Consider the following 19,427-nt stretch of genomic DNA (forward strand, 5'->3'; position numbering starts at 1 on the left):
AAAATACTAGAAATGTTAACACTAACGTATTAGTTTTTATGTATAAAAACCAACTCCGGTTTTATGTATAAATAGTAATGATCATTTCCATCCAAAGAAACGAATAGTTAACACTCCATATATTATTTAACAGACTATGTTAACTAACGGTACCGAATTTAAAATTTAGGTACAATACTGAAAAGAAATTCCTCATCTCCAATTTTATTTATCTGAGATTTCTTTAACCTATAGTACATATTAAATCTAATGCTTCTCTGCGACAATGCAGAGTTTGGCCAGGAGGGCGGTGAGCTGCAGCAGCGAGTTGATACCGTCGATAATCTTCATGTGGGTCATGCCAATCTCACGGATAAAGTCCAGCTTTAGATGCTCATCGATGTTGATGCGCTTGCAGACCCGGAATATGTTCGCAATGATGTCTTCCGGCGAGTATCCCAGCTTCCACAACTTGGCCAGGATTTTGTAGGCCTTGTGTATGTCGTTGGCAGCGCAATGGTGGATCATCTCCTCCAGGAGCTTCGGGTGGGGCTCGTCGCAGACCTTAAAAACGTTCTCAGCGGTGATGTCGCCAAATCCCTGGGCGGTGGACTGCAGGTTGTTCAGTCCCTGTCGCATGTCACCTTGGGCAGTGAACACGATGGCCTCCAGTCCGTCCTCCGTGTAGTTGAGCTTCTCCCACTTGGCCACCTCGATGAGCTTGGCCAGAACTTGCGCATCGGACAGCTTGGTGAATCGTAGCATGGCGCAGCGGGACTGGATAGGCTCTATGATCTTCTCGCTGGTGTTGCAGGCCAGGGCAAAACGAGTGGTGCTGCTGTAGATCTCCATGGTCCGACGCAGTGCCTGCTGGGCACCCTCCGTCATGCTGTCGGCCTCGTCCAGAATTACAATCTTGTGCCTGCCCCGCGGCAATGTCACCTTTTGCTGAGCAAACATCTTGATCTTGTTGCGGACCACATCGATTCCTCGTTCATTGGAGGCATTCAGCTCGAGGACAGCCTCCTTGTAGCTGTCTCCCAGAAGAATTCTAGCAAGACACTGGATGGTGGTTGTCTTGCCCACGCCTGGAGGACCCTATAGATCACAATTAGTGCCACCTAACTAATTTTCCCTTACAAACTCACAGCAATAATAATATTGGGTGCATTTCCCTGGGTGGCGAATACTGATAATCTTGCTACGGTATCCTCGTTGCCCACTATCTCCTTGAACTTCACGGGGCGGTACTTTTCAATCCAGGGCAAGTGACTGCGCTTGTAGTCCGCCGATTTCTCTGGTTCTTCCGGCATTTTATGTACAATTTCACAAATTCGCACAAACAAATTGAAGCGTGGGGCTGCAGTGTGGCCGTGTCTTGGGCGCCAAAACACAACGGTTAGGCCTGGTAATTTTCTTCATTTATCGATTTCCTAGCAATAGCGATAAGTCGATAAAGGTAATTATTTGAAATTCAAATATAAAAAAAATAACGTTCAGATCATAAAATATTCTATAAATAAGGAAAAGAATACACGCTCAACAATATATCAAAATAATATGTTTAAGCAAACATTAGTTAAAAATTCTTGTTTGCAATGTAAACTTTAGATAGATGAGGTTTTCAAATTAGAGTAAAAACTAAAAGTTAAATTTAATTTGAGACCAAATAGATATTTTTCGGTAAGCTTTATTGGGTATTGAAGAAATTACAATACATTTAGATGCGTCGGGTGCCAAAAATTTGAACTTGCATTTGAATATAGTTCGAATTATATCATACGATCAGTGACCAATTGCAAAGTATATAATAAGGTTTTGAAAAGTATTCGGATCGTAAGACAACTTGGTTCAATAGTTTATCTTTAGTGTTAACATATCAATATTTTAATTAATGTCATTTTGCCGAATATGTGTGTTCTTGCACAGGCTCATCCATAACTCTTTCAATTTGACTAATTCGGAAATACATTAAACATTGTTGCAATCCGCGGTGAATATTTTATGGTGCTGTGTGAGTTTCGTGTCCCGTGATTTCTTCTACATTTCGTACTACAGTATATGAGCCGGTATAGGGGCTTAATTGAAATAATACTACGCGTATTATTGAAGTTAATATTTATTTATATTCGGCTAAGAATAAAATACTATATATTTGTAATATATATGTTATGTAATGCGTATATAATTTATGTATTGTATTTTTAATATATATTGCAATATGTAATTAGTATAATAATTTCTTAAGGAATCATTTTGAACCTCTGGTAAGGAATAACAAACTATTTTTAAACACGACAAATGTGACAAAACCATTAACAAGATTATGACCGAATAAGTTCCTTAGTCCTCCTTCGAGAGACTGCCCAAATCGCTGAGGAAGATTTCGGGCGACAGGATGTGCGAAGAGCCCACAAGGACCTCCCAATTGCGAACCGCATTGGTCACCTCGTAGGCGCACCGCATCTCGGACATACTCACGCCGCCCACGATGAAGACAATGAGCCTGGGCACGTTCTTCACCTGCGCCTGGCCCTTGTCCTTGTGCCAGTGACCGTAGCGGGCACTGGTTGGGGCATGATAATTGGTATTCTGGGCCCTGCCCTCAAGGAAGGGGAAGTGGCGGAGATCAAGCTTATCCTCTATGCAATCCTCCATGATGTCCTTGATCACCGGGGTCCAGCGGGACATCTGGTAGGTGCTTTCTGTGGTGCGCTCCTTGCGCGGCACCGAGTACTGCTTCTTGCGCGAATCTGCAATGACATTGATGCCCAAGCAACTAAGGTTACGCACCATATCCTGATCCTTCGGCGACAGCTGGGCATGCGTGAACAGCTTGGTCAGGTTCTCCTCGGAAATTCCGTTCTTGATCATGACGTACAGGGCAATGATGCGAACCTTGTCGTAGTTCGAGACATTGGCGTCCAGCAAGATGGGCACAATGTTGCGCATATGATCCTTGATCTTCTCGCCCTCGGCGTCCGTGCCCATGGCCAGATCCTGTTCCACGCGGCACAGCTTGTCCACGTAGTTCTGGTACGACTTCATGCAGTCCTCGGCCAAATGCAAGTGGGTGGAGTACTTGGACAGCTCCTTCTGGTACTGCGGCATCTTCTTGATCATCTGCGAGAGATCGCGCATCGACGACTTGTCGGCCGAGCCCATTCGCTTAGAGTCGGTGAATTTCTTAAGGTTCTGAGTCACCTGGGTGGAGACCACAGCGATATGCTCGTGACGCAGCTCCACCCACAAGTCGTCGTTCTCGTCGAGCAGCACCTCCTTATCCGGCTGGTTGGGGCCGGGCGTGTAGCGATACACGTCGTTGACGATGGGTAGCAAATCGTAGGCCATGGCCTGCAGGGTGAGCTCGTGCAGCAGTGGCGACACGCAGTCGAAGCCGCGATCCAGAATCAGCAGCTGGGATCGTGCCTTCTCAGGGCCCTCGCCCATGGTGGCATCGTCGGCCTTGTAGGCGTCCAGCTTCTGCTGCACAGACGCGGCCAGATCGATGTTCCTGTCCCAATCGCTGCGGTAGCGCACATTTGGGTATTCCCCAAGGGTAGCGCACAGTGTGGCTATTTGCTCGGCAATCCGCTCGATGTGCTTGCTCCGAATGGAGGCAAAGGCCGGCGAGTAGAGGCATTGGAATGTGTCCGGCGAGTCCAGCGAGAACACCTGGCATTCGTACGGCAAAAATGCAATGTTGATCTCCTTCAGCGTCTTGATCTTTCCGGCCGCGCACGACTTGCACAGATCATTGAATAGCTCCTCGGGACAAACTTCGGTGAAGAAGACATGGGCATAGCGATACATGGGCCGCGCTGGGTTCTCGAAGTCTCGAATCAGACCGCGCACTGACTCATCCGACGGCGTAATCAGGTAGATCGCGTCCATCGTGGGCAGCGGCTCGCGCTTCTTGTTGATGTCCTCCACCAGGGTGATGCCCTCGGCGCTGATCTCGTGCATCTTGGTGCAGGCGGACACCATGCGCATACCCAGCTTGTCCACTACCAGCACCCGCCACTCCATGCCGCCCGCCCCCGCAGCGGACGTAACGCCCTGCTTTTTGGGTGGTGGAGGCTTGTACTTCACCACCTCGTTCATCAGCTTTTGGCCCACCAGCACTTTCAAGGCCATTTTCACTGCGTTTTATTGGTCACGGGAGCAAAGGCAACTCGATTATGAACACAGTGCGTGTAAATCTGTCTTTTTAGCTTGTTCCGTTCGCTTTTTTAGCCCACTTAAAGAATTTTATCTATTCCTTGGCCAATTTTTCTGTATTTTTTTCGTTTGATGACTTAGCCTTAGTGATGGGCGAAAGTCGATGACTGGCTAGCGATAGTTGATGTCGATATTACCACCATAGTTTTGCGCAAATTGAGCGTCATAATTGTTTACTCTCAGTGCAGTCAACATGTCGAGTTTCGTGCCGAATAAAGAGCAAACGCGGACAGTATTAATTTTCTGTTTTCGTTTGAAGAAAACAGCTGCGGAATCGCACCGAATGCTTGTTGAAGCCTTTGGCGAACAAGTACCAACTGTGAAAACGTGTGAACGGTGGTTTCAACGCTTCAAAAGTGGTGATTTTGACGTCGACGACAAAGAGCACGGAAAACCACCAAAAAGGTACGAAGACGCCGAACTGCAAGCATTATTGGATGAAGACGATGCTCAAACGCAAAAACAACTCGCAGAGCAGTTGGAAGTAAGTCAACAAGCAGTTTCCAATCGCTTGCGAGAGATGGGAAAGATTCAGAAGGTCGGTAGATGGGTGCCACATGAGTTGAACGAGAGGCAGATGGAGAGGCGCAAAAACACATGCGAAATTTTGCTTTCACGATACAAAAGGAAGTAGTTTTTGCATCGTATCGTTACTGGTGATGAAAAATGGATCTTTTTTGTTAATCCTAAACGTAAAAAGTCATACGTTGATCCTGGACAACCGGCCACATCGACTGCTCGACCGAATCGCTTTGGCAAGAAGACGATGCTCTGTGTTTGGTGGGATCAGAGCGGTGTCATTTACTATGAGCTCTTGAAACCCGGCGAAACGGTGAATACGGCACGCTACCAACAACAATTGATCAATTTGAACCGTGCGCTTCAGAGAAAACGAAGTGCTTCCGCATGCGGCTTACTCACCAGACCTGGCACCATCGGATTACCACCTATTCGATGGGACACGCACTCGCTGAGCAGCGCTTCGATTCTTACGAAAGTGTGAAAAAATGGCTCGATGAATGGTTCGCCGCAAAAGACGATGAGTTCTACTGGCGTGGAATCCACAAATTGCCCGAGAGATGGGAAAAATGTGTAGCTAGCGACGGCAAATACTTTGAATAAATGATTTTTTCTTTTTCCACAAAATTTAAATTTAAATTTAAAAAAAACGACATTTCATACTTGTACAGCTTAGCAGAGACGCGCACCCGGCTCAATGCGAGTGTGCATTCCTCAGTTAACCGAGAACGGTCACACTGCTGCTGTCGCGGAAGGAAAATAAAAGAATTTCGCTGGCCAACTGGTCGATTTAAACGGGGAAATGCAGATGCAAACGTACAAACTGGTGGTCGTCGGCGGCGGCGGCGTGGGCAAGTCAGCGATAACGATACAGTTCATCCAGGTAAGCCGCCCAGCATCGGCCCAATCCCTGGTGACGTCGCTTTCCACAGGGGCGTTTGAATGTGGGAGCGGGGTGTGATGGCGCACAGGCGTGGTGGCAGGGGACGGCCCTTGTTTTGGCCAGAGCAACAAACAAGCAACAAGCGACTGTGATGTGCGTCTGTGTTTGGACATGCGTGTGCATAGTTTCGGGCCGAGATCATCACCACCACCATCATCATCATCATCATCATCATTGGAAGCATCATCATCGCGGTGGCCACACCCCCGTGTGTATCTCCATTTGGGGATCAAGTGGTCAGAGCCCAGAACCAGGGAGTTGCGTTAGACGCAGCCCCCAGTTTTCTGGGTATGCCGATCGATTCCCCGAGAGTGTGTGCCATGGTCACGACCACAATGCCCGCCCGCTTCCATTTATTTTTAGTCATTTGCGTCATCTGCACATCTTTCGTGTATATGCTGTAGCTTTTCCCTCAAGATATATAGAGCATAGTGGATAGTGAATGATAAAAGTGACGTGTGTAAACAAATCAAAGGCGGAATGATAAACGCACCCCGCCCACACAAAAAGCCCAGTCTTATATTGTTTATATATGTAGTTTCGTGGGCTCGGCAGCTGGCAGTACAATAATTTTAATCCTAATCTTGCAGAGCTACTTCGTCACGGACTACGATCCCACCATTGAAGACTCGTACACGAAGCAGTGCAACATCGACGATGTGCCAGCAAAATTGGACAGTAAGCTTCCTTTCTTTACCCTAACCTGATACATAATAACCTGATTTTGTATCTAGTTTTGGACACGGCTGGCCAGGAGGAGTTCAGTGCCATGCGGGAGCAGTACATGCGCTCCGGCGAGGGATTCCTGCTCGTCTTCGCGCTCAACGATCATTCCAGCTTCGATGAGATCCCCAAGTTCCAGCGCCAGATACTGCGCGTCAAGGATCGCGACGAGTTTCCCATGCTGATGGTGGGCAACAAGTGCGACCTGAAGCACCAGCAGCAGGTGTCCCTGGAGGAGGCGCAGAACACCAGCCGCAACCTGATGATCCCCTACATCGAGTGCAGTGCCAAACTGAGGGTCAATGTCGATCAGGCCTTCCACGAGCTCGTGAGGATCGTGCGCAAGTTCCAGATCGCCGAGCGTCCCTTCATCGAGCAGGATTACAAGAAGAAGGGCAAGAGGAAGTGCTGCCTGATGTAGAAGGAAGCAGAGGGAAGAGAATCTCCTGAATGCCGCAGCGGAAGCAGGAGCCAACATATAATGAGTATAACACCAAATTTTTTGAAAAACACGCGTCGACTGAGCTTTGAATTCCGTTGAGAAGACGATAAACCAGTAACCCGAAACCAGTAACCAGCGCAAAACGTGTCAACGAGCCCAAACGAAGTGCATTTCTTACCTGCCCAGGTGCATGGCGCATTCAACGAACGAATCGAATAAGCTTCGCCACTCTCAAATAGCTACGAAGAATCTTACAACTGATAACTAACAATGCAACATGCAAACAGAAACACGAAACATAGGTAGATATATACAACAGATTCACACGAATAACTTATATACTTGTATACATATATATTTCTACATATATTTTTGTAATATTATTTGTTGATCAACGACAACAATTAAGGACGAATGTTTTCATGATTATTACCATTCGTGGCTCGCAGGCCATTTGTTTTTATAATGCAATAACGTTTGTTTCGATTAAGCCAAAACGTAATAATGTGTTATTGTAATTTGTATTGTTATTTACTACTAATATATACGTATACATATATAAACTGCTTACAATCCGATTTTGTTGTAACAAATTGAGTGCCTCGTTCTCGCGCGTAGAAATCTAAAACATCAAACTCTGTATTACACCCACGACATTTTTGTACTATAGCCGCAGCTGCCAGGCGCGCACAACTCACTTAACGATACTTTTGTATATGTCCCGTCGGATCCGGATCCTATGGTTTATTGTTCGCCAAATGTATTGCAACAGTTGCTTTAGCCGCAATCTTGTTTAACTCATATACACTGCTTAATTTAACGAACTTATTTAATGGTATATAAATAAATATATAATTAAATTTAATATTAAACATATGCGCAATTCTAATAAACACATGGAGAATCACAAACGCTTCCACATGAAAGATTGTTTCAATGACGCTCTCGATTGGAATTGAAAGTTCCGACCCAATCCAAGCAATTATAAAAGGAATCCTTGCTAGTGCTGCGTTAATTGCTTGCCAGCTGTCTTCCTTTCGAGCTCAATGGGTATAAAAGCGGGCTGAATCAAAGTGGACCAGCATAGAACTCAGAATGAATCCCAAGAGCGAAGTCCTCATCGCAGCCGTGCTCTTCCTGCTGCTGGCCTGCGTCCAGTGTCAAGTGAGTATTCATATCCTGCTGCAGCATATCCCTTTCTGATGTCTCATTTTACTCTGCTCTATGTAGCTGACCTTCTCGCCGGATTGGGGCAAGCGTTCGGTGGGCGGAGCTGGTCCAGGAACCTTTTTCGAGCCGCAGCAGGGCAACTGCAAGACCTCCAACGAGATGCTGCTCGAGATCTTCCGCTTCGTGCAAACCCAGGCACAGCTCTTCCTGGACTGCAAGCACCGCGAGTAGACAGCTGTAGGCCAACCTCCATCCTGGTCCGCATCTCGGACGATGTCTAGCACGCACACACATACACCCTATACATATATGAATACCCGTATATACAGCACGTTATCAAGGTAGTCGTAGTCGGCATTTAGATTTAATGGAACACTCCTTTCTCAACAATAAATAAGCGCATCCGAAATGAATTCTGCTAGCTGCTATCGGTGGGATATGAGTAACCTCAGTGGGGGCTTCACCCATCCTTCAACTTTTCAAGTTCATCCCCCAAAAAAAGCGAACATGCTGGCACTAGCTGTCGATTAAATTTAATTTGATTTCGAAAATTGCCACAATTAAATCATTTGCTGACACCCACTCCATTGGCGCTTAAGTTCCGGTGTGTCAGTGGCCCACGGGTTCAGTTCGTCGTTGTAGTTCATAGGATCAGAATGTGTGCGATCTCCGGTCTCCCGAAAGCTCATAAATTCCTAATAATTTATATGGGTCTATCCATCTTGTCGTCCGTCAAGTGTAAGTGGTGTGAATTTCTATATTTAGTTCAACATTCGGTTTAAAAATACTTAACCGATCGTGCCAATAGATCTGCTTAAGCTATGTGAGATCGTGTCATTCCATTTAATGTGTCAACATAAACAAATCCCCCACAGAGCACATCATCTAACACCCAGCAAACGATTTCAGCAGACCTCCCCCACAAACGATTCCAATCGGATTTCAGGCGCCACTGGCCCAGTTATTTTAATTTCCCCCGAATTAACGATGCATTTCGGTGTGAATTCGTTGGATCTGCCATTAGGGGCTTGAATAATGCACTGAATTAAGTTTTTAGAATTGTGCATTTCATGTGCAAATAGTCATTCAAAACATGGTATACAGCCAAGTGATGTCGTTATAATATGAGTAATGGGTGAAACTCTGTTTATTGAAACTAAAATAAGGTTGTTTAGTCATTCATTTCAAAATATGTATAATATGTTTAAGGGAACATTATCATTTAATATAACATAATATAAAAATTAAAAATTAATAATTTTAAGACCTCCTCTGACCCCGCATTACCCACAATCCGCTCCTGAGTTTGTCCATTTCAGTCGACTCTTTGGATAATTGTGCCCCACTAAAATACAATTGAATTATAATCATTTTGGGCCGCCATGCTCCACTTGGCCAAGCTGCAATTGGCCGAAAATTGAGAGTTGTGTGGACAGTTGCCACCTGGTGGCTAAGCAGAAAGCACGGATAAACGGATACGGCCACGGATTGGAAATGGTACTGCTGGACGAGTTCTGTGTGAAGGTGTACTTCTGGCCATTCCTGTCCTATCTGGCCAGCATCAAGGGCTGGTGCCCGCTGTACCCACCAGGTTACTATCCCATCTACGCCCTGCCGATGCCGCAGGGACCTCCATACCCTGCGCCGCCCCCGCCGCCGCCGTTGCAGCCGATTGGTCCACTAATACCGCCCCAACCCGCTCTTCCGTCCACACCTGCAGTGATCCCGACGTTCCAGCCAACGCCTCCGAATCCCCAGACGCCGGTGACGCCGCCCCTGATCACGACCAGCAGCAGTACCACCAGTAGCACAACCCTGTCCACCACATCCACGACGGGACTGACCACCACCACCACGACCGCTGGCACCACTCTGCCGCTTCCGGTGCCCACGTGTCCATCGCAGCCGCTGGTTTGCCTGCCCGGCGGAGCACGTCCACTGCCCAACTGCCCCTGCATCGATCCTCGCCAGCAGCAGAACTCCCCGCTGGTCTCGTCCACGGGACCACAAATCGGTTCGGATATGATGGTCTTCATGCCGCTTAATTCCGGACGTAGGCGACGTCGTCGCCGGAGACGTCGGATACTCTACTAAGATCACCTCCTAACCACCAAATCCAAGAAATTCAAATCACTTACCCCTACACTGAAAAAAAACACACTTGCATATACACCGCAAAATTAGTCAAAATAAAAACGATCACAAAATCCAAAGCAAACCGAATTGGCAAACTAAATTGGCATTAAAAAAAAAGTTCTGAACCACGCCCCATCCCAATCACCTCCTTCTTTTGCAGCCCAATCCTGTCAAGATGCCCGATCCCGGCCTGGAAGCTGCCTGCCCCTGACCTCCTGTCCCCAGCTCATGCAGGAGTACCAGGGCCAGGGCAATGAGTTCCACACCTTTCTGGGCCAGTCCATATGTGGCTTTGATGGCTCCACTTTCATGGTAATTCCTCAGTTTTTTTTACGGAATGTTATGGCTATTGAATTTTAATGCTAATTGGAAAATTATTTAGAACGATTATCTGCAACTACGCATTAAATTGGATTTATTTTTAGACAATTGCTTATTTGATAAACTTTTTGCCTAGAGAAATGTTGATACTATATACATCACAAATTGGCATTCCAGCAATTTAATTGATTTTAAACATTTTTGTTGTATTGCTTAGTTTATAGTTGTAATAATTTTTTAACCTTAGAAGTACAAAGTTAGGACTTCTTATTCGATTAGGTCTGCTGTGCAATGGATCGCAGTGGAAATGGCAGGAGCAGGAAGGATCTATTTGTGACCACCGCAGCTCCTTTCGGATTCTTTCATTTCTCGCCCTTGAGTGGGGGATCTACTGCCACCCCGATGGTTTTCCAGCCCACGCCGCCTCTCAGCCAGGTGGTGAGCCCCAGCTTCAACCAGCCACCTCCTCCGCCTCTACCAAATAACGCTCCACGTGATTCCGCGACCTGCGGCATTAGTGGCGCCACTTCCAATCGAGTTGTGGGTGGCATGGAAGCGCGGAAAGGTAATGAAGCTTAAAAGAGTTGTTCATTAAATAACTTCCTCCAATTCAACTACCAGGAGCTTATCCGTGGATAGCTGCCCTTGGCTACTTCGAGGAAACCAATCGGAATGCACTGAAGTTCCTCTGCGGTGGCAGTTTGATTCATTCGCACTACGTAATCACCTCGGCACATTGCATCAATCCGATGTTGACCTTGGTCCGTCTGGGAGCCCATGATCTCTCCAAGCCAGCCGAACCGGGCGCAATGGATCTCCGTATCCGTACAACTGTTGTACACGAGCACTTCGATCTCAACTCCATATCAAATGATATAGCCCTGATTGAGCTAAACGTAGTGAGTGCTCTGCCAGGTGCGCATTGTTTATATATCAATTCTATTAATATCACTCTATAAAAACATTTTTTTCTGATCTGTAAAAACAGGAAACATCTTGCCCATTTGCCTGCCGGAGGCCGCCAAGTTTATGCAGCAGGACTTCGTGGGCATGAATCCCTTTGTGGCAGGCTGGGGCGCCGTGAAGCACCAGGGAGCCACCTCGCAGGTGCTGAGAGATGCCCAGGTGCCAATCGTGTCCCGCCACAGCTGCGAGCAGAGCTACAAGTCCGTTTTCCAGTTCGTCCAGTTCAGTGACAAGGTGAGCGGGGTCATCCGCAGCCAAGGGGAGTTCCCTGAACGCAGTGGAAGCCACTAAAATGCACCAATAAATCCTTTGCAGGTGCTGTGCGCGGGCAGCTCGAGCGTGGATGCTTGTCAAGGGGATTCCGGTGGACCACTCATGATGCCCCAGGTCAGTTACAATCTCCTCTTCTGTGTCTGTGAGTCATCGAACCAGTTTTGGCCAAGTCTTCAGACTTCAGCTCTGTCTCCAAGGTGGTTCACTGTACACCGCCCGCTAATTGTCCATATTCGTGACGCAGATATGATTTCGTTGGCCAACGAAAATGCCGGTGACTTGCAGAAGAGAATTTGGAATTTATGATTTAAACATTCCGCAAATTCGCTGTTTGGAATCTTTCAGCTGGAGGCCAGTGTCTATAGGTTCTACTTGCTCGGCCTGGTTTCCTTTGGCTATGAGTGTGCTCGGCCCAATTTTCCCGGCGTTTATACGAGAGTTGCTTCCTACGTTCCTTGGATCAAGAAACACCTCGCATCCGCTTAGAATATGACACATCCTAAGTCTAATTGTTATCTCCGATGTGTCATCCGAATTGAGAGCACCTAATGCATACTTGTACCAAAATTCAAAACCCCGAATACACGCAACCACTGGAATTTTCTTATAAATCTCATTTATTTATGTTCCTGTTTTATTTCTGCCTAATTAAATATCATTTGCGTAAATTAAAACTCCAGTGTAAGATATTTGTTGTATCATGCTTGTTTTTATCATCATTATAGCATTTAATACATATAATATAATGAATTTGATTTGCACTTTGAACTGCAGTTTTAATTTAAATCAATGCGAATTAACATCTTATTTAATTAGGATGCCAACAGGTGCGATAAGAAAGATCTTATGTATATTTCCGATAAAAATTATTATATAATTTGATCTGAAATACATGATCTGAATTGAATTTCGTGATTGTTTCACCTACCATATTGAGCTAAGATATGAGCTGCAATAAAATAGTTCAAATTGATGAGCCGGAACCGAAAAAGCCATTCTTTGGGGACAGGGTCTGGAATTTCCCGCAGTTCAGTTCGGCCCCCGCTGTTTCTGCCTGCCCTGCATGGCCAAGTGATCCGGATTAGTCATTATAGTAGAATGATCGGTGTTATTATGCCCCGGCGATTGCATCGATCGCATGCCAATTGGCTTTCGGCGACGTCTCCCCCGGAATTCTGATCAGGTTGATTGCCCCCAAGCACTGGGATGTACATGTATAGCGATTGTGGGAATCTAGTAGAATGCATTCAGTTGGCGATAACTGTGATCGCACATAAGATGCATTCAAAACGCACATGGCGTCACTTGTCGAACTCACCTCCTCCAGAACTAAAATGTTAGTATAAGTTGAAAGATATTTTGCAGTTTGAGTGATTAATCCCATTACTGGCAGAGATTTTCTAACAATACTTTTGTTATTATCCATCTATCAACTAAATATAGTTTATAACAGTGAGAGTTGTTCAAATTTAAAAGAAGTAAGATATAATATTAGCACTAGAGATTCTCTCTGTATTCCAATAATTTCGTATTCTCAATTGAAGGCTGCTATCTATCTATATAATCAGCGAAAGCTGTTTGCAGTGCTCGCATACCAATAGATTCTGAAAGTATGATAATCTGAAATTACTAATCGTTAAAATATATGTAGTTGGAATATATATAAATATAAATAGCGATTGAATGTTTGTTTTGATTACCGACCTAATGACTCTACCTAATGATTCGCAATTGACATGTCAACGGGATCCGTTTTAATTTACCTTGCAAAATGGCATTCGAGATTCTTGCGGAGTGGAGCGTCACAAAATTCTCGGAACCAGATCGACTAGAAAATTGAGAACAGTGGGAGGTCAACAATTTGGCGCTACATTTGACTCATGCCTTAATTGAAAATTCCCAGTTGTGTTCGTTCCCTTACCATTACCCACTGATCCATATTATTATGCAGGAAAAGCAAATAATCATTGTTTTTATTTTCGGGCTGCGCTGGGAAAATCATTTTATAATTTGAGTGTGAGAATGCTTTTCCACCTAGATTAAAGTCAAATGGCGTGCTCGTCGATTACGAGTGTGAACCCCATCTGATATGCCACCCACTTTTTCGGCGAGCGAGTTTCCGAATGGGATCGGAAGATTAGGAGATCACTGGTTTTGTTAATGCCACTACTTACTCAGTTTGATAATGTTTTGCAGACGGAGAACGTATCGTTGCCGCTTGATGTTCCGGATATTTAGTTGCTTATACTTACCTATCTCACAGTGAAATCGATGTAGTGTGATTACACTTCTCCCCCACCACCCAAAGTCGCCAAGTTTAATCTGTTTAATCAAGGTAGTCGGAACCACTTAGTTAGTTAAGAGCTTTTCGCGTGATAGTACCTATAGAACTAGTTATCAGATTGACAAGCAACCAAGCCAAGCAATTAGATAACCAGTTCTATTTCATTGCATCTAGAAGATTAATGAAAACTATAAGTAAATCAACACACCAATTAGGGTTAACGCAGTTTTCCTGTATGGAACATCTTCCAGTGGCATGTTCGTTGTTTAAGTCTTTCGATTTGGTATTGGGCCAATAATATCAGCTCCTTGATTAATGGCATTTATCATTCTTGACTAGACGAGCGTCTAATTGAGTCACAGAATTCTCGTACCCGATGGAATGACAAATTGAGAGCAGGTCAACAATTTGGGACCTTACTTGAATCATGCCCTAATTGAGAATCCCCAATAGTGTTCCTATATTATTACCAACCATCATCACTGATCCATATTATTAGGGATTATTATTTGTTTCCATTTTAGGCTGGCACCGGTACGGGAAATTCATTTTACAATTTGAATGTGCGAATTTTGTGCTTTGGCGTGCTAGCCGAGATCGCCGAGTGTGAACCCCATTTGAAATGTGCCCACTTTTCCCAGCGAGAGAGCTGCCCAGAGATATCAGTTGATTGAGAGATCGGCAGACTGGGAGATCCCAAGAGAAGCCTGTATATAAAGCTCGGCTCCGAGGTCCGATCGCTCAGCCGAATCGAAGACGCGATCGCGTTGGTCACGCAGGCCACGAAAAGACCCACAAGTCAATCTCCGAAGAAGCTTCAGCGGGTGAAGACGCGTCTCCAGTCTCCGGTCGTCCGGTTCTCCAAAAAAACACTCAGTCTGATAACGTGATTCGGACGGTGAACGTCGCTACGTCGCGTTGCCGCTTGATATTCCGGATATATGATCGCATATATATAATATATATAATATCTCGCCATGAAGTCGATGTGCTGTGTTAGTGCTGTGATCACACTCCTGCCCCTTGTGCTCCTCCCTCCGCCCACTGGCGCCCAGTTTAATCAGCGCAGGCAAGGTAGTCGCACTCACTTAATTAGTAGAGAGCTTTTCGCTTTGCCATGTCTATCTATCTAACTACAACTATCTAAATTCTATAGAACTTTTACGACCGATCTAAGCAAACAACAAACCAGTTCCATTAACAGCGAATCTCGAAATTTAATCAAAACCATTAAAAAATCAACGCATCTAAATGAGTTTAACCCAGATGGACCAAATACCGATTTGCAAAGCCCTCTAACCTGTGACAACTTGACAACATGTTCAAGTTCAATGGCGAGTTCGTTATTTGAGTCTTTCGATTTGACAGCGGTCCGCATGCGGCGATTTGTATTAACTGCAAAACAAGCAATCATCGCCGGTTATTCACAACGAAATTTTTGGCTCATTGTATTCGAGTTCACTACCAATTCACAAAACCAGTCACCAAGGTCGGATTTTGACTCGGACACCGACAGGTGTTTATTACTTGCGGGGCGTTCCCTTAGAGCACGTATCGCATTGTGACCGGTACTCGTAAAGTTCGATTGAGATGTAGACTTCTAAGATTCCATTGACCAGCAAACGACGATCTTTACCAATTTTTTTAGATTGTTAGGATTATAAAAAAGTCTTATGCAAGTGTATTTTACATCGCATACAACATTACTACATTAGAAATTGTCAGGCCTTTAGAATTTGTTGTATATCTACTGTCAATATTGAGCTCTGAATCACATTAGATAGAGCTTAAGCTTAGATATTAATTATTCAAGCCAAAGAAGCATAAAGAAATGTTAGCTTTTAGAAGGGTTTGAAATACAAATAAATCACTTAAGACAACAAGGAACCCCCTCTTGTTATTTTTTTTGTGCATGCGAAGTATAATAAAGAGCTTGAGTGTTTTCAGATGCCGATTTTGTTTAGAATTTTGTGTTCTGGCTGGTGATAGATTGTTGACTTGCTAAGAGATGTCAGAAAGTAAATGACTAAATCTGCCATTCCCATAAATGACTCATATTTGGGAGAAGGCTAATCCGTTTAACACATAACTAACCAAACCATAATGAGAATAAACAAAGTAACTAGTTTGTTTAAATAGATTACAATTTGGAGTTGTTCTAAAAGCTTGGGGAAATTGTTAACAAAAAGACTAAACTTTTATAAGCGAAACGCAGTGGGTTAACTTCAAGTTTATATATAAACACATATACGAGAAGCTAACGAAACGATGACCCATTTCTTTGTTATCCAGTTCGCCAGAACTGCATCACCCCCGAGAGCTATTATGGCAGTTGCGTGGCCCTGACCTACTGCCCCCAGGTGGTGAACATCTTCCAGACCACCAGCAGGGATCGGGCCCAGCGGTATGTGATCGCCCTGCAACGCAGCTGTGGCACCCGCAACATCAACGGGGATCCGGTGGTAGGGACACATCTTCAGTCTATCCTTCCACTTTCCATCCTTGCTAAGCTTTGCCCCGCTCCTCCCACGTAGATTTGCTGCACTGAACCCAGATATAACCCGGTCACAGAACGTCCACGGAATCCCTTCTTCCCCAGCGAGCCAACCTTCATTGGTCCACAGCCGCCGCCGGAAGTTCCAGACAATCCCTTCCTGATCCCCACGCCCAGGACTACGACCACCACGACAACCACGACGACTACCACTCCAGCTCCCATTCCGGAAACCTCGGCGGCTCCTCTTATAGAACCACGGGGAACCGTTTGTCGCGGACCAGATACAAAACCAGGAAACTGTGTGGGTGAGTTAATCTGGTAATTCAAACTGAAATGTTTTATTTTGTTATCAATGTGCACACGTGTTTCTTGTTTTTGGTTCGATGTGCTCGCACGTTTTTGCTTTAAATCTTTAAAATGTATTTTATTGCGCCTTTGACGTGTTTTGCTTATATTTAAATGGCATTTTTTGCAAGGGAAGATCGCAAAAATCAATTATACCTGATGCATTGACAGGAATAATAAGTTAAAACCTGTTTCTAATTAGAAAGCATTGTATGCATGAAAGTAATGTAAATATTTGTTTCGCACAGTTTCACTTGATGAACGTCAACAGTTCATCTGATTATCCAAAAGAGTTTTCTAAATGATCTTTATGAGTCCGATAAAATATGGTTCTTCCTCAGAAACCGAATTGAAATATATTTACATATCCCATTTAGAAATCAAGGAGTGTGCCTCACTGCTGAATGAGCTAAGGTCAAGGTCGCAGGACGCGACCTTTGCAAATTTCCTGCGTGCCTCGAACGCGGTTTGCCAGAACAAGGGCACCCAGGTGTGCTGTCCCACTGGCCAGGGCATCACCCACACCACTCCGGCACCGTCTCAAATAATACCCGAAAACACGGACGAAATACCACGACGGCTGCTTAATGTGGAGGAGGGATGTGGCTCTACGGTGGGATACTACAAGAAGATTGTGGGCGGTGAGGTAAGTCGCAAGGGGGCGTGGCCCTGGATCGCACTCCTCGGATATGATGATCCCTCCGGATCGCCGTTCAAGTGCGGAGGAACCCTAATCACCGCCAGGCACGTGCTCACCGCGGCCCACTGCATCAGGCAGGATCTGTAAGCAAAAACTCCTTTGCTATAGGATTTTAATTCTAATATGAGTCACTTTTCTAAGGCAATTTGTCCGTTTGGGAGAACATGATCTGTCCACGGACACGGAGACTGCCCATGTGGACATTAACATAGCAAGGGTGAGCCAATCAATCGAGCATTTTAAATGGAACAGCTTACTCACAACCTCCTGCCCCTTTTCAGTACGTATCCCATCCGGACTACAATCGCCAGAATGGACGCAGTGACATGGCCATCCTTTACCTGGAGCGAAACGTGGAGTTCACCAGCAAGATCGCTCCCATCTGCCTGCCGCACACGGCCAATCTGCGCCAGAAATCCTACGTGGGCTACATGCCGTTCGTCGCCGGGTGGGGAAAGACGGTGGAGGGCGGTCAGTCCTCCCAGGTGCTTAATGAGCTCCAGATCCCCATCTACGAGAACGATGTGTGCGCGCGGAGTTACGCGAAGGAGAAGCGCTACTTCTCAGCGGATCAGTTCGACAAGGCCGTACTCTGCGCCGGAGTCCTGTCCGGTGGCAAGGATACGTGCCAGGGCGACTCCGGTGGCCCGCTAATGCTGCCAGAGCAGTATCAAGGCCAACTACGGTTCTATCTGATTGGCGTGGTGTCCTACGGCATCGGTTGTGCCCGACCAAATGTGCCTGGAGTTTACTCCAGCACACAGTACTTCATGGACTGGATCATCCAACAGGTCCGGGACACACCCTGATTTGCCATCGCCCTCGTGCTTCACCTAGCTCATAAGATCCCTAACTTAAAGCAAACCCATAACCAACCGAAAACTTGTTCAATGAGAACAAAACGATTGATTTAAGATTCATTATGATATTAAACGCTTCAATACGATTTTATAATCCTTAACGTTGATAATATACATTTAAATTTATTTCACATTTATTACTACTATGTAGTAACTAGTAACTTTGATCGCTATATGTTGTATGTACATTGTGATGTAATATCAGTACTTTTTGAGTGCAAATATTGACACTTCTTGCTTTGTTCTCAGGACGTCTAATCCCTGTGCCCGATGCCTGAGGGCAGAAGGATTCCTTTTTTTTTTTGGGTCACAGCATCTTATGCAAATCGAGCGCAAGACGCCCATCAATCATTCTGGTAATGATCACGTCTTGGGCGAACCCGCAGAAGGGACAGAAGGGGCTAGGGGTGCACATATGTAAATGCGGGGTAAGAAGGCAGCCTGCGATCCTGGACATGAGCTGCATTGTAATTGCTGCGGCAGCCACAAGCGGATTTGCATAACTCAGGAGGGGATGGAATGCCCCTGGTATCGCATGGGCGCCATCTACTGGAGGGGAACAATGGGTTGCCTTCCCCAATCTTCCCTCTTGCTTTCTTTTCTCCGGCGGCAGATGAACAAATCAAACGTTGGAGTACAAAAGCACGACGAATCCTTTTTGAAGTCAGAACGCCTCCCGCGCATTTGTGGCCATGTGGTCTGGTTTCCCTTCAGATTCAAATCGCATCTGGCAGATGATTTATTTCGAAGAAAGAGTTCATTAAACTGCATTCCCTTGAACTATTCTATCCTGTACTCCTTACAATCAAGATGCAATCACAAGAGCGAAAGTATATCGTTCTAAGATCCTCATCCATCCGATCATCATCATCATCAATAATGCCAACAAAATTTGCATGCCCCGCGATTTTTGCACCAAATTTGCATACCTAAGCCCATGCCACAAGGGTGTTAATTTGCTCATTACCCGATCCCTTAGATCGCACATCTTCATCGCCAATCTAAAAGATATTTTTGCAAGGGTTCGCAAGGATCTCAGGGAGGTTCG

The 19,427-nt window shown here is 45.4% G+C and overlaps 6 protein-coding genes and 1 long non-coding RNA gene across 9 annotated transcripts; 4 read left to right on the forward strand and 3 right to left on the reverse strand.

The window, feature by feature from the left end:
* Window positions 1-175: 175 nt before the first annotated feature.
* Window positions 176-1,434, reverse strand: LOC6610721 (replication factor C subunit 2). Its single transcript, XM_002035251.2, has 2 exons — window positions 1,128-1,434; window positions 176-1,077 (listed from the first exon to the last, which is right to left on the reverse strand). Exons 1-2 carry the CDS (start codon window positions 1,290-1,292, stop codon window positions 247-249), a joined length of 996 nt encoding a protein of 331 aa, XP_002035287.1. The 5' UTR covers window positions 1,293-1,434; the 3' UTR covers window positions 176-246.
* A 219-nt stretch (window positions 1,435-1,653) lies between these two features.
* On the reverse strand, window positions 1,654-4,299 carry LOC6610722 (protein ROP). Its single transcript, XM_002035252.2, has one exon. It carries the CDS (start codon window positions 4,114-4,116, stop codon window positions 2,323-2,325), a length of 1,794 nt encoding a protein of 597 aa, XP_002035288.1. The 5' UTR covers window positions 4,117-4,299; the 3' UTR covers window positions 1,654-2,322.
* Window positions 4,300-5,436: 1,137 nt separating this feature from the next.
* Window positions 5,437-7,746, forward strand: LOC6610723 (ras-like protein 2). Its single transcript, XM_032719946.1, has 3 exons — window positions 5,437-5,602; window positions 6,253-6,340; window positions 6,397-7,746. Exons 1-3 carry the CDS (start codon window positions 5,522-5,524, stop codon window positions 6,804-6,806), a joined length of 579 nt encoding a protein of 192 aa, XP_032575837.1. The 5' UTR covers window positions 5,437-5,521; the 3' UTR covers window positions 6,807-7,746.
* Window positions 7,747-7,847: 101 nt separating this feature from the next.
* Window positions 7,848-8,411, forward strand: LOC6610724 (adipokinetic hormone). Its single transcript, XM_002035254.2, has 2 exons — window positions 7,848-7,991; window positions 8,058-8,411. Exons 1-2 carry the CDS (start codon window positions 7,923-7,925, stop codon window positions 8,226-8,228), a joined length of 240 nt encoding a protein of 79 aa, XP_002035290.1. The 5' UTR covers window positions 7,848-7,922; the 3' UTR covers window positions 8,229-8,411.
* Window positions 8,412-8,615: 204 nt separating this feature from the next.
* Window positions 8,616-12,454, forward strand: LOC6610725 (venom protease). Of its 2 annotated transcripts, XM_002035255.2 has the most exons (8): window positions 8,616-8,735; window positions 8,873-10,074; window positions 10,294-10,445; window positions 10,734-11,019; window positions 11,076-11,369; window positions 11,443-11,654; window positions 11,736-11,807; window positions 12,039-12,454. In XM_002035255.2, exons 2-8 carry the CDS (start codon window positions 9,492-9,494, stop codon window positions 12,177-12,179), a joined length of 1,740 nt encoding a protein of 579 aa, XP_002035291.1. In that variant the 5' UTR covers window positions 8,616-8,735; window positions 8,873-9,491; the 3' UTR covers window positions 12,180-12,454. The 2 variants fall into 2 exon arrangements, with proteins under 2 accessions (XP_002035291.1, XP_032575836.1); XM_032719945.1 differs by lacking the exon at window positions 8,873-10,074 and having other exon boundaries at window positions 8,622-8,735.
* Window positions 12,288-14,632, reverse strand: LOC116801291. The gene is made up of 2 exons (XR_004361919.1): window positions 13,868-14,632; window positions 12,288-13,297 (listed from the first exon to the last, which is right to left on the reverse strand). It is a non-coding gene; the product is annotated as an uncharacterized LOC116801291 (long non-coding RNA).
* Window positions 14,633-14,748: 116 nt separating this feature from the next.
* Window positions 14,749-18,480, forward strand: LOC6610726 (venom protease). Of its 2 annotated transcripts, XM_002035256.2 has the most exons (6): window positions 14,751-15,051; window positions 16,270-16,439; window positions 16,512-16,779; window positions 17,197-17,602; window positions 17,661-17,736; window positions 17,801-18,480. In XM_002035256.2, exons 1-6 carry the CDS (start codon window positions 14,955-14,957, stop codon window positions 18,326-18,328), a joined length of 1,545 nt encoding a protein of 514 aa, XP_002035292.1. In that variant the 5' UTR covers window positions 14,751-14,954; the 3' UTR covers window positions 18,329-18,480. The 2 variants fall into 2 exon arrangements, with proteins under 2 accessions (XP_032575835.1, XP_002035292.1); XM_032719944.1 differs by lacking the exon at window positions 16,270-16,439 and having other exon boundaries at window positions 14,749-15,051; window positions 16,549-16,779.
* The last annotated feature ends 947 nt before the right edge of the window (window positions 18,481-19,427 follow it).

Source organism: Drosophila sechellia, chromosome 3L, assembly GCF_004382195.2.
Source record: "Drosophila sechellia strain sech25 chromosome 3L, ASM438219v1, whole genome shotgun sequence".
NCBI classification, from domain to species: Eukaryota; Metazoa; Arthropoda; class Insecta; order Diptera; family Drosophilidae; genus Drosophila; species Drosophila sechellia.